Source organism: Schistocerca serialis, chromosome 2 (genome assembly GCF_023864345.2).
Source record: "Schistocerca serialis cubense isolate TAMUIC-IGC-003099 chromosome 2, iqSchSeri2.2, whole genome shotgun sequence".
NCBI classification, from domain to species: domain Eukaryota; kingdom Metazoa; phylum Arthropoda; class Insecta; order Orthoptera; family Acrididae; genus Schistocerca; species Schistocerca serialis.
Window position 1 is genome coordinate 1048282205 of NC_064639.1, and position 14931 is coordinate 1048297135.

Genomic DNA, 14931 nt, shown 5'->3' on the forward strand with positions numbered 1-14931 from the left:
AGCCGAAAGAACTGCAGAAACTCTGAAGATATATACAAACACTGTTGCCAAAGTTTGAAAAGAAAAACACTATGCAGAACATCAGAATATGAAGGGGCTGGTTCATCTCAGCTATGAACACCTGATAAAAAGAGGCAGCCAGAACAAAGAGTAAGAAACAATATTAAGAGTGAATAATGCAACTATAAAAAAAAAAAAACTGTGTTACTCTTTGTGAGGCAGAATTAATCAGAGGCACCAAGACTTCTATGTTAACAGTTGTTAGACCCAAAATTATAATGGAGAGTGGCAACATTGTTTCATGGCATTGTCAACTTTTTAGAAACATTATTAACATGATGTTTGAAAACATTGTGTGACTCAATGAAATGTAGATAAATGCCAGTCATTCCATCAAGAATACTGGACAGATGATAGTATATGTGGAAGTTCAGCTGTTCCCAAGGGAAAGGGGCAAGAGTTATTGTCTTGCAGGATGGAACTTCATATGGTTGCGTACCGAACTGTCTCCCTGTTTACAAATCAAGGAAAATAAGCGATTACCATCAGGAGATCAATCATAATAGACTTTTGAAGTGCTTCAAAGGGCAACTATCAAAAAACATAAATCAGCTATATGTCATTATAATCGATAAGGCTCATACCATTCAGTTTTTAAAGATAAAGCTCCAACGATGGCAACGAAAAACAGCCAACGTTGTTGAATGGTTCAAATGCCACAATGTGCAGTTCAGGTTGATTTAAGTAGGAAGAGCACCTGTAACTAGTAAAAAATCCACAGTTTCAACAGTATGTTGACGAAGTGGCTGAAGAACATGGTCACAAAGTTCTCAAGTGTCCCCTGTACCACTGCCACATCAATTCCATCAAAATGATATGACTGCAGATCAAACACTATTTGACAATAAATAACAAAAGCTTTACTGTGACAGAGATTCATGAACTGTTTGAAGAAGGAATGGTACAGATAATGCCAGAGAAGTTGAGTAATGTTCTACCACGCACAGAAACGGTTGACAAAGAAGCATGGAAAAAATAAGTGTGTGTAGGAACTAATACAGAAAATATCATTATGTCCTTGGGCAAATACAGTGACTTTTCCAAAGATGCAGAACAGTCCAGAGAAAGAAAGTGACTGAACTAAATGGCATCTACCCTTTCCCATACCTTGTGTCTTTTTGTGTTTGTGTTTCATATTTTTGAGTGAACGGTGTCTACTGCATTGCCACAATAAATCTCATCCCGTTAGTAAGGAATATGCCTCTCCATAAGTATGGCGTACTACAGGAATTGATAAGTACTTAAGCAGTTTATATTATTTTAATGTAGTTAGTTATTGTGTTCACGTGAATGATTTAGCTCCATTTCAGTGCCCTTTTGTACTGAATAGGGCAACTAAATGTCAATCATTCAGTTTACTGCGCTTTTGTTGAGATATACAAATAATAGGAACAAGGCATCATTTTATTCATAGGAGTGCATCCACATTAAGCAACAAGGAAGTTACAATTCTGAGAAGTGAGCTGAATACTGCACTTTAAAATGCAACATGAGAAAGTATTCAGTACACAACTGTGCAGCATTATTGTTGTTATTTCCCCAACATTTCTAAATATAAGCATGGGATTTCTTTTTCTTGTATAAGCAAATGACACTGCACAGCCTTATAATTCCCATATAATTACTTACACTGATGACATCTCTCTGCTGTTTCATAGTGACAATGAAGAAGAAATAACATTTTTCAACACGAGACATCAGAGGTGACTAAATATTTTAGTAATCAGAGCCTAAAAGTCAGTACCACAAGATCACAGGTACTGGAGTTCAAAGTAGGCAATGCATACCACAGATGTTTAAGAAATATTTGTGGAATTTTATGCATATACAATGAAAACTAAATTCCTCGGTCTGCACTTGGATAGCAGTCTTCAATGGGGAAACCACGTTAACCTTGTATACATGAAAATCAGAAGTGCAATGGTCTTGCTCAGCCAACACCCTAAATTGTTTGTAGCTTAATGCAGAAAACAGTAAACTATGGGATGTTTGTCCATTTGTAAGTTATGGGATAGAGCTATGGGGACATGCAATTTATATTCACTTTAACCGAATACTGATGCGACAAAAGATTGATGGATGGATGGATGGATGGATGGATGGATGGATGGATGGATGGACGGACTGATTGATTGATTGCTGGGGTCAAAGGGACCCAATTATGAGATCATTAGTCCCTTGATCCCTTCCAGGAATAGTCCTCAGAGAGGAAGTACACCAAAGACAAATCCTAATGGATTCAGTTGTATCCGTGACTCAAGAAAACCAAGAGGTAGAAGTGAGGGAGGCATAAAAGGGTGAAAATAGGAGTGTTGCCCTGCTCAGAAAGCAGCTGAAGGCACCAGGGCCTGTTACGTGTCTGGAGAGACACACACTGCATCCAACCAGTGCTTCCACATGCTCCATAACCACAAGCAAACTAGCTACATGAACAAGAAATAAAATCTCAGGAAAGAGGACAATGATGATGAGTCTGTCAAACAATTAAAGATGTAAAGGAATAAAAATAATTTAATAGATGGGAAGGTCAGGAGCCAGGCCAGACCACCAAGCAAGGGCAGCCATGGGCCCCTCAGGTCGGAGCAGGTGACAGGGCACCCTTCCAATCTCTCAATCAGCTGATGAGGCTAATGTGTCCTACATCACAGAGAAGAGTAAAAACCTCTTTCACGGGTAAAACATAAAACCAAATTTTCTGCTTTTGCATTATCTGCTAGCACCAGAAGTAGCATGTCAGCAAATAAGTTTCAGCATAAGGTGGCCAAAATAGGACAGTCCAGCAGCTTGTGGGCCATTGTGAGATGGGCACCACATTGACAGTCGGGTGGATCCTCAAGTTGGAGGATGTGATCATATGTCAGCCAAGTGTGGCCAATGTAAAGCTGTGAGAAGCATGAAAGGGAGACTGCCACATGGCCATGGTCTCCTCTATGTTTCACAGTTTATTCATAGAAATCACTGCACACCAATCTGCATTCCAAGCCTCCAACAATTGTTCACATAGAGTCAACAGAATGTCCAGTTCCAGTACCCCTGTCTCCAAAGTCAGCAACCTGGTAGCCAAACTGCCCAACTGGTTAGCACGTTCATTCTCTGGGATCCCAATGTTATCAGGGATCCATACTAAGACAGCCAACTGTTCATCATGTTGGAGTTCATACAGTAGATCCTGGATAGTTACAACCTATGGGTGTCAAGGACAGCACTGGTCAACAGCCTGCAGATTACACTCAAGGAATCACTGCCGATTAAGAACTATTTGACAGCGCAAGAACGAAGGTGGCTGAGGGCTCGAGCAATGGTCACCAGTTCTTCAGAGAATACACTGCATCGATTCAGCAGGAAACATAGCTCAGCATCTTGCAAGAGTGTAGGCAAAACTGATTTATATGTTGACTGTAGAGCGTCAGTGTGACTTTGTCTGAGCCTGGAAATGCTTCAAGGATGAACAGAAACAGGCAGTGAAAAATCATAGGGTCTATTGAGTCATTCGATTCAAAGGAGAGGTTGAGGGAGATCCGAGGACAGGGTACCCTCGTGGGGGCACATGCAATTTCTCACTGACAAGAGGCAACATTGGGGAAGGATGGAGTTTAGAGTAGACACACTGTATGTGAACTGCAATCCTGACTCCAGACCTTGGTCTCTTTTGTGGGTGGTAGATCTCCCTACTAGGAAAAAGGACATAGTAGTTCAGATGCCCAGGGGAGCAGTGAATGTGTACTGCACAGCTGAGTAGCAATTGTTGGTGCCTGATCTGTAGGGGAGGGACACTAGCCTTGATGAATAGGCTGTTCACAGAGCTGGTCTGAAATGCACTGTCACAAGTCTGACCCCACAATCAAGTATCGGATCCAGCATCCACAAAGGTGAAGGTGCTGCTGACCCACATAATCAAGACATGACAGGATCAGAGCTTTGTATAGCCGCAAAAATGCAGAGCGGTCTGCACCCCATCTGGTGTAACTACGACAATGAAGAGTATTAAGATGTGACCAGCTGATCTGCTTAGGCTGGTGAAGATGGTACAGTCACATCAACTGGGCATCAAAGACCAATTAAAAAAAATGATAAGACTCCACTACATTGTGCATTTGGTCCTCGAGTTAGAGTTCTGGTTGGGGATGGACAGTACAATGGTGGCAGAATTGCATGACAAATGTCTTGGTGGTGGCAAACCAGAAACCATGAGTGAGAGTACAGGACTGTCCCTTTTACATGGCACCCTGCAGTTGGAATTCAGCAACACCCATAGTTGAGGAGCAGTAAAAGACACAAAACTCATCAGCATACAGGAAGGCTGATACTGTAGATCCCACAGCTGCAGCTAGGCCATTGACAGCCACTAGAAAAAGGGGCACACTCAATACAGAGCCCTGTGGGACCCCATCCTCTTGTATATGAGATGTAACGTAGAAAACAGCAACTTGAACCTGGAAAGTATGGAGAGAAAAGAAGTTCAGGATAAAAACTGGGCATTGACCCTGAAGACTCCACTCATGGAAGGTAGCTAGGATGTGGTGATACCATTGGGGTTATATGCCCTGTCTAAGTCAAAGAGTTTTTTTGACTGTGACAGGATGTTGACACCGGGAAACAGCTGGCCAAATAGTGGACTGCAGGCAGGCCAAATTGTCAGCAGTAGAGCTGCCTTGCCCAAAACCTCCTAGAGATGGAGCCAAAAGACCCAGCTGTCCATCTCAAGGGGGTGTTTACCCAGTTTCAATACTGGGACAATCATGATTTCTAATCGCTGAGACGGGAACTCACCCTAACTCCAGATGTGATTGAAAATGGCAAGGATGTGATGTTAGCAATCCACTGATAAGTGGATGAGCATTTGGCTGTAGATGTAGTCTGGTTCTGGCATTGTGTCAGGACAAAGGGCTAGGGCACTGAGGAATTCCCCTGTACTGAACGGAACATTATGAGGTTCCAGGTGATGTGTAGTAAATGGTAAAGGAAGTCACTCTAACCACTGTTTGAGGGCATGAAATGCAAGCTGATAATTCTCAGACACAGAGGCTTGATCATAATGAAAAGTAGGAGACTCGCAATAGTGTCTGGAACAGTGCAAACGTCACCATTCACAGAGAAAACACATACATCTGTGGGGTACTGATGTCCGTAGAGGTGTCTAAACTTCACGCAAACCTGCAAAGGAGGGGCATGTGATCCAATAGTAGCAATGTACCTCACTCAGCTTTCTTCTTTCTGTCAATTTATGAGGTGGTAGATCTGGACATATAGCTGTTTAAAGGTAGCGAGATGCTGCATCAACGGAAGTTGTTTATGGCATTGGAGAGTGCGCCTGCAATCTCTAATGGCCATGGTAATTTCAAGGGTCCAACAAGGTACTGTTTTCCAATGAGGGGATCCCAAAAGAAGAGGGGATCACTGGGTCAGCTGCCAATAGAATGGCTGCAGTTGTGCTCTTGACAACTGCATCGATACCTCCATGTGGCAGGGTGTGAAGGGTGAGGCAATGGTGAAAGCATCCCAGTCAGCTTTGGAAACAACAGAGCCCATCTATGTGGACACTCAGGCAAGTGACACAGAGCATTAAGTTTCCCCTGACCCATGGTTCTGGGTGACTTTTCTGTAATTATTCCCATTTCCTAAACATCACCAACCATTTTCCATCACCACTTTTCCTTCCCCTTCAACCCTTCTGCCAGGAGAAGGAGCCACTGGCTCAGACAGCTTGCACATTTCATTAATTTTTATGCGATTTGTCCTGCCATCACTTGGTGAGTGGATTTTTTGTCTATCCAACTGTATAACATATATTTATGGTACTGTCACAGTACACGGTAGCTGTTTATCACTTCAACAATACTGCATTATAATCAAATTCATATTCCATTAATTATAACTCTGGTACACAGTTTTGACTAATGATACTAGCTCAATGCCTGGGTCTGAGCTATGATGAAGCTGTTATCATAGACTGCTGTCACAGACTGGGTTGTATGGTGCTGCACTCTGACATAAGTAGACTTCGGTGTTAGGAACCTCTTGAGGACATGCCTTCTCCAACGACTCTCATTCATGGCTTCATCTGACAGCGACTGCCCTTAGCTTGAGTTGCTGTCATGGGGTATACAGGGTGGTCCATTGATAGTGACTGGGCCATATATCTCACGAAATAAGCATCAAACAAAAAAACTACAAAGAACAAAACTCGTCTAGCTTGAAGGGGGAAACCAGATGGTGCTATGGTTGGCCCGCTAGATGGCGCTGCTATAGGTCAAACGGATATCAACTGCATATTTTAAAATAGGAACCCCCATTTTTATTATATTTTGTGTAGTACATAAAGAAATATGAATGTTTTAGTTGGACCACTTTTTTTTGCTTTGTGATAAATGGTGCTGTAATAGTCACAAATGTATAAGTATGTGGTATCATGCAACATTCCGCCAGTGCGTACTGTATTTGCTTCGTGATACATTACCCGTGTTAAAATGGACCGTTTAACAATTGCGGAAAAGGTCGATATCATGTTGATGTATGGCTATTGTGATCAAAATGCCCAACGGGCGTGTGCTATGTATGCTGTTCAGTATCCTGAACGACATCATCCAAGTGTCCGGACTGTTCGCCGGATAGTTACGTTATTTAAGGAAACAGGAAGTGTCCAGCCACATGTGAAACATCAACCAAGACCTGCAACAAATGATGATGCCCAAGTAGGTGTTTTAGCTGCTGTCATGGCTAACCCACACATCAGTAGCCGACAAATTGCATGAGAATCGGGAATCTCAAAAATGTCGGTGTTGAGAATGCTACATGAACATCGATTGCACCCATACAGTTCTGCCACTGGGCACAAGAGAAATTATGAGACAATGACAGATATTTTGCACGCATTCTATTTAGCGATGAAGCATCATTCACCAACAGCGGTAATGTAAACCAGCATAATATGCACCATTGGGCAACGGAAAATCCACAATGGTTGTGAGAAGTGGAACATCAGCGACCTTGCCGGGTTAATGTATGATGCGGCATTATGGGGGGGAAGGATAATTAGCCCCCATTTTATCGATGACAATCTAAATGGTGCAATGTATGCTGATTTCCTACGTAATGGTCTACCGATGTTACTACAAAATATTTCACTGCATGACAGAATGGCGATGTACTTCCAAGAAGATAGATGTCCGGCACATAGCTCGTGTGCGGTTGAAGCAGTATTGAATAGCATATTTCATGACAGGTGGATTGGTCGTCAAAGCACCATACCATGGCCCACAAGTTCACCGCATCTGACATCCCCAGATTTCTTTCTGTGGGGAAAGTTGAAGGATATTTGCTTTCGTGATCCACCGACAATGCCTGACATGCGTCAGCGCATTGTCAATACATGTGCGAACATGACAGAGGGTGAACTACTCGCTGTTGAGAGGAATGTCGTTACATGTATTGCCAAATGCATTGAGGTTGACGGGCATCATTTTGAGCATTTATTGCATTAATGTAGTATTTACAGGTAATCACCCTGTAACAGCATGCGTTCTCTGAAATGATAAGTTCACAAAGGTACATGTATCACATTGGAACAACCGAAATAAAATGTTCAAATGTACCTATGTTCTATATTTTAATTTTAAAAAACCTACCTGTTACCTACTTTTCGTCTAAAATTGTGAGCCATATGTTTGTGACTATTACAGCACCATCTAACACAAAGCAAAAAAAAGTGGTGCAACTAAAACATTCATATTTCTTTACGTACTACACGAATATGTAATAAAAAAATGGGGGTTCCTATTTAAAAAATGCAGTTGACATGCGTTTGACCTATGGCAGCTCCATCTACCGGGCCAACCATAGCGCCATCTGGTTCCCCCCTTCAAGCTAGACAAGTTTCGTTGTTTGTAGTTTTTTCGTTTGATGCTTATTTCGTGAGATATTTGGTCTGGTCACAATCAATGGACCACCCTGTATACTTTAACCTGGGACTTCACACTTTGGAAGACACCATAGTACATATTTCTCAACTGATATTTTGTAAAATACATGTTGTAATGTGTAATAGCTCTTGTAAATGTGTAAAACTCGGAATGTATAGAATAACACAGAAAATAAATAACAATGTACATTTCATGGGTTCTATCTCTGAAACCATTGATAATGGGGCACATGTCTATATGAAGGTTTGTGCCTCAAAGGATGGCTCCTGTCATATCCCTGAATACTGACCACTCCACCTGGGACACCCTTTGTATAGACTTATCAGATTATTGTAAGCCATCAGAGTGACACACTCAAATGTTAAGGTGTACATAACCAAAACACAAGGAATAAGCACAATTATTACAGACAAAGAACAAAACTAATTAACAGATGACGATCCATATTTCAGCGGCTCAATCTGGTATTACAAACTGCCAGAAGAACAAACACTGGGGACCCATTTAAAATAATGTTAAAATGTTTTCTTATAAATATCTGTATTCTTTAAAGAAATCTAAATTGTATCTATTATGTACTAACCTTTGTAGATTAAATATATTTAACCTTTGTAAGCAAATACGATAAGAGTATCTACTACACCTTTGTAAACAATACAACATTTGCAAAAGTCATTGTGTGATTACTACATGGAAAAATGAATGTAAAGAGACAAATAAATAAATAAAAGTATGGTGGAACCATGTTGCCATCAGGTGAGACTGCTGTTGGCCACTGTCAATCCACAGAAGCTCAGCTTGTCACTGTCACGGAGAAAAAAGTTAGGATAGAACACTCAGACTCGTTGCCGATCTTTATTGTATACAACTGAAATTGTGCAACATATACAAAGAGGTAATGTCAGGACAGGTTCTGCAACATCCTTCATGAACTAATTAAAATACATATGTAATATTGTAGGTCATAAATCAATGGTAGTCCTCCACGGAATTGTCATTTTTTATTTGGTAGCAGTCATTAAATGTCAGACTATAAATACAAATGTTTGGGTTTCAAACCTCATTCAGCCACAGCCTTTTTCCCAGCATTTTTTGCTTCTTTCCCTAAGGAAATGATTTGTTAAACTGAAAAATATTCACCATAGTTCAAAGACTGCATTAAACCATAGCTCCCAGTGTAACATGCTGGGTAAGTCTGTTTAAAGATTTGAGGATGGCAAGAGCATATCACTTGCATAACACATCCATGCCTAGTAAAGCACTGTGATGTTGAAATCAAATTTCAGGTTGAAGACATCTTTGCTATCGCTAGTAACTTATAACAGATTCTATATGGAAGATCATTGGAAAGTCTTGCCTCAACACCTTGTGAAGACACAATTGAGTGTTACACTTATTAATTGGTGAGAGCTCCGTTGTACACATAAGAAAATAAGAGTAAATAAAATAGAAAAAGAAACAACAAAAAAAAGAAAAAACAGTAAGAGGAAAGGTACATTTCTAGCAAAGCAGTGTCAATTAAGTTAAGAACCAACAACATCTTAACTTTATACTTACCTTAGCAAAAGACTGACAGTATAGCTGGGGCGTACATCACTTTGATTGAGTAAAATCCTAGAATTTCTAATCTTTTGGGGCTGCTCCTTAAAACATTCAGGAGCAGTAAAATAGCCACCGTGCATATGAAACACGATAGTGTTAATACAAAATGAAGATGGATCTGAGCAGAGCTTGGGTCCCAAGTAAATTAAACCATTGAAGTAAACACCCCAAACAGTCAAAACTACATCCTTCTCTTGTTTCCGGTGTAACCAGAGACGGATGACAATACCTGTAAATTGAAATCATCTGTTAGGTGAAGTACAAACTACAGTGATAAAAAAAAGAGTAGCTTGTATACCTTACATGTTTAATAGTTTGACCAGGATAGCTTCAGGTTCGTGGTTATTTTTGTTTTTTTTTTAAGCAACTGTCACATGCAAATGAACAAAAAGCAGTCATGACCTAACAGTAGAGCATTGATTGGGTGGAGGGGGTGGGGGTTGAGTAACTGATTTTTTGATTAACCAATCATTTGATAATTTATAAAAGCATATTGCACCAATGCTCATAGAAAAGTAAAACAAAGAAACAGTGAATTAAATGCAAAACTGTACATATGTATTACACATCTTACAATTAACATAGACAATTGACTAGCAAGTTCAAATGACTATTAAATCAGGCCCACATTTTAAGAAAAGAAGACCAAAATTTGTTTTTGTTTCAGAGCTAAGACTCATTTCTTGCCACCAAATGTTGCAAATGTTTTAAAGACAGCACTCGGAATGCATTATGTTCTTCTTCTGGTTGTAACCAGTTCATAGTCATCTCAAGACAGTGAAAAGCTTTCTCAGTGGATGGTCCTTTTTCAGCATGACTGTTGTCGCTAGGCTATTCCCCACCCCCGCAAGGCTCTTGGTCATTGATGACCAGGGTAAGACTTACATTGTCAAGCAATATGTGACAGCCAGAGTCATCAATGCCACATTCAAGTCAGTCTTTAATTTATACAGGATGAGGCAGCTAATTCATAACACCCCTTGTATCTCCCCAACCGTAATAGATACAAAGATGCCGCTTGGACAGTGAATTGCATGGAAAGGGGCTACTTGAATACATCACATTTTATGTTTGTGCTATTTTTTATTACAGAGATATGAGGCTATGTTTGTTTTTTGTTTTTTTAAATGGAACCCTATGTTAAATTTTAGTGTAACATAATGGGCTTAAAAAGACATCTTCAAATATGTGTATATCATAATATTTAGGCAAATAGTTTTTGAGACACAGATACGTCTTAATATCGTGTTCATCCTTTGAAGCAGCGCTGTCCAATGCAACCTTTCCTGTTGTGTAGAGTACATGGTAAACATGAAAAGTCTGTCCTTACACAAACACACCCATTTCCTGACAATAGTAATACATACTGCGATATTTTGCGCAAAAATTAACTGATGATGCTGTGCAAATATTATTCAGTTATTTGAAAACGAAAAAAGAGGCTGTATCATCTTGTAGGTGCTGCAGAGCAAACCAGCAAAATTCCTGGCGCTGTTTGAAATCTACACCGGAGAGTGCTTGATGTAATAAAAGGTGAAATGGGTGAAATCTATGCCGGTGCAATGTGCGCAGAACACTTCTCTGACTTATACCACATTCCAAGGCGATATGTCACGATGAAACAGTAGGGTCGTTATGCGCCGACGCCAGAACACCCTCTTCATATACCTTGCCAGTTGCAGTTTTCTGCCTTGTCCTCTGTATGGCATTCCATGATCCCGATTCAAGTAGTTTCTTGCAAATATGTGCAAGAAGCTGGCGCGTAGTACGCTCACAATCAGGATACAGCTTTCCATATTGCTTTAACAGTATTTCTTCTGCTTTCGCCACACACTAGAAGCATATCTAACTTTTCTTCATTGGTGTACATGTCTGCTCCAAGAATCTGTGACAGAAATGCGATGTCTCAATACCCCAGCAGCACATTTATACCCTTCTCTCCAGCTACCTCGTGTGTCATCTTGTGAGTTATCGAGAAGCAGGAAAACAATGCCTTCCCTGTTAAGTTCCTCCGTGGACAACAGGAAAGGTCGCATTGGACAATGCCACATTGAAAGATGAACATGATATGAGAACATATCTGTGTCTCAAAAACTATTTGCCTAAATATTATGATATACACATATTTGAAACAGCCTTTTTTAGCCCATCATGTTATGCTAAAGTTTAACATAGGGTTCCATTTAAAAAACCAAAGATGGCCTCATATCTCTGTAATAAAAAATAGCACAAACATGAAATGTGATGTACCTGTATTTACTCGAATCTTAGTCGCACTCGAATCTAAGCTGCACCTGAAAAATGAGACTTGAAATCAAGGAAAAAAAATTTCCCGAATCTAAGCCGCACCTGAAATTTGAGACTCAAAACTCAAGAGGAAAGAAAAGTTTTAGGCCGCACCTCCAAATCGAAACAAAGTTGGTCCATTGTAATATGAGACACAATTAGGTCGAATAAATGACGATACAGTTACAGTAGTTTGTTTCGAATCGTAAGCTTGGCAGGTAAGCTTTACCAGGTAGCCATTGCTATGCGTCAGGCGCTCCATCCGTATTTATACAGATACCCTTCCTTTTTTACGTGCTTTCACGTGCTTGATTGCTTATTTTTCTTTGATCTGATAAGTGCCGTTCTCTTTGTTATAGGTGTTTACGTCACTCTAAGCTGAAAATGCAGTGCTGTACTGTGTCATGCATTGTTTGTCGCATTCTGATAATGAGTGTTTACGGTCTGTCGCCGCTAGAGGCATGGCTTGCTTTTGTGCACACTACTGTCGCTTACAATTAAGAAGAGAGAGAGAGAGAGAGAGAGAGAGAGAGAGAGAGAGAGAGAGAGAGAGAGAGAGAGAGAGAGGAGGGGGGGATCGTGTCACTAGCGAAACAATGGCAAGAGACTGCTATTTGTTGTTACTTACACTGCTGCTTTCCTTGATAATGATCAACAAGAACCAAACAATAGACTGCACATGATAGAAGATGTTCTGAACGAGAGTTTAGTGAAAATTTTTCTCCGTTTGAAAATCTTTGCAGACACCTCTTTAGTACATTACATTCTGCACTGAAATTAGAGTCATCATAGATTTGAAAATCTAGTCAATTGCCGTGCTTCACTTCTGACTGTATCACTATTAGGCATAAGAATAATACGAATTTAAACATGACATGATATGTATATTCTTCTGTGTTTGCTGTTGCCTCACTCTAGTTTCGTAGTTTATTAGACAGCAAAGACGAAAGAATACATGGTAAAATGTTTATATTCATATTATTCTTATGGTGAAGAGAATACTGCATGTGATTCACAATTCATAAAAGTTCCTATTAGCAACCATCTCTTCTCACAGGTAGGAAAGGATTCAGAACGTAGAGTTGGCCATACTGACAAGCATCCCAAACAGTCTTGCCAGTCGGATTTTCGTAGTACATTGAAATGCTGTTACATTCGAAGATGAACAATACGGAATTTGCATTTACTTCGTTGGATAATGTACGAAAATGCAGTGGTCGAAACTCGGAGGGGGGGGGGGGGGGGGGGGGGGGAAGCTCTTCTTCCTCCTTTTTTTTTAATTTATTTACTGACGCAGAGGTTTTGGCGCCAGTATTTATCTTTGTGCCTGCAAAGCTTGCCTGTGTAGCGCTACATATATTCGACGGCAGAAGTTATTTGTGGCGGCACCTACCAACATTTTTCAGAACTTCCGCTTACTTTACACTCGATTCTACGCCGCAGACGGTTTTTTGGATCACAAAAACCAGAAAAAAAGTGCGGCTTAGATTCAAGTAAATACGGTATTCAAGTAGTCCCTGTCCCTGCAATTCACTGTCCAAACGGCATCTTTGTATCCAAATGGTTGGGGAGATACAAGGGGTTATGACTTAGCTGCCTCATCCTGTATGTGAACACTGAACTGACATATGAAAACTTGTACCAAGGCTGGAATTCAAACCCACATCTCCTGGGTCACTAGGCAGATGCACAAACCATTACACGACCTTGACACAGTGGCTTTCCACAACTGCATCAACTACCCCAGCACGCCTCCCCCCTCAGTCCACATTCCCGGCCCACCTAGTATTCCCCCTAACTTTAGCAGCATTGCAGAAGCTCTACAATTGAATTGGGGTAGCACCTCAGCATCAAACCAAATGGGGGATTTCAACTGAAACCCAGGCATAGGGGGCTTGAATGTAATTGATTCAGTTGGTTGGACTACTAACTCATTCTTTTATGTGAAAATAGTCTGTAGGAGCAACCAAATGAAAACATTCGAGATTGTTGCAGCTTCGCATAATGACTCAATTCTTCCTTCTTTCTTTTCAATTGAAAACTGTCAGCAGTTTTTCTGTTGGTTGAACCATCTAGTCACTCTTTCAACTAACACCACACTATAGTGTTTTAACTAAGCTATCCACTCATTCTTGTGCGTGATACCAGCCTACAGTGTTTTCATTAGTTGAATTAAAGCAGTGCTACCTTACACCACCAGAGGGTAGCCTTACCCTCACGGATAAGTGAAGACATACCTCAGAGGGTATATCAAAGTTAAAATAAGCATTATACATGTTCATTTAATTATGTACTGAATGGACTAATTTTTCTTTTCATTTATACATTGCTGTGGATTAAGTTGTTCCAGATGTTATTAATACTTAGTTACTTCAGTTGATGTATCACTTAAATTGCTGATTCCAGAAAAAGAACTTTGAAAATCCTGGACATCTGGGTCAAATCAGATTAATTTCCCAGACACACATAGTTTGTAGATGGTAAGTTGGACAATGGCCATGATTTACAAGGGTGGTCCCACAAGTACCTGACCCAACAAAGAAAACACAAAAAATTTGAAAAAATGTATTTATTTTTCAACATAATCTCCTTTCAGCTCTATACACTTTTCCCACTTCGATACCTTTTTTATAATGAGAACTAACTCCTCAAAATAGCCATCAACTGCCAACATCACGTCTTCATTTGTTGAAAATCGTCAACCACCAAGCCATTTTTTCGAGCTGGGGAACAGAAAATAATCCGAGGGGGCTGAATCTGGTGAATAGTGTGCATGAGGTAGCAATTCAAACTTTAATTCATTAATTTTGGCCATTGCAATAATGGACTTGTGAGCTGCCCTGAAGAAACGTGAGCTGCCCTGAAGAAACAACACTTTCTTGTCCAAATGCAGCTGTTTTTGCTTGATTTCTTCATTCAAACGTTGCAATAAGTTCGCATAATACTCGCCGTTGATAGTTTTTTCTTTTTCAAGATAGTCAGTGAAAATTATCCCACATGCATCCCAAAAAACCGCGCTATGACCTTGACTGCAGATGAAACGGTCTTCGTCTTCTTTGGAGTT

General features: G+C 40.3%; 1 protein-coding gene across 1 annotated transcript in view; it reads right to left on the reverse strand.

The window, feature by feature from the left end:
* The window catches only part of LOC126458490 (UV radiation resistance-associated gene protein), a 104726-nt gene that overhangs the window by 42550 nt on the left and 47245 nt on the right, over window positions 1–14931 (reverse strand). Inside the window, exon 4 of the mRNA XM_050095584.1 lies at window positions 9537–9810. Coding sequence (XP_049951541.1) covers window positions 9537–9810 — 274 coding nt within the window. The remainder of the gene's footprint in view (window positions 1–9536; window positions 9811–14931) is intronic.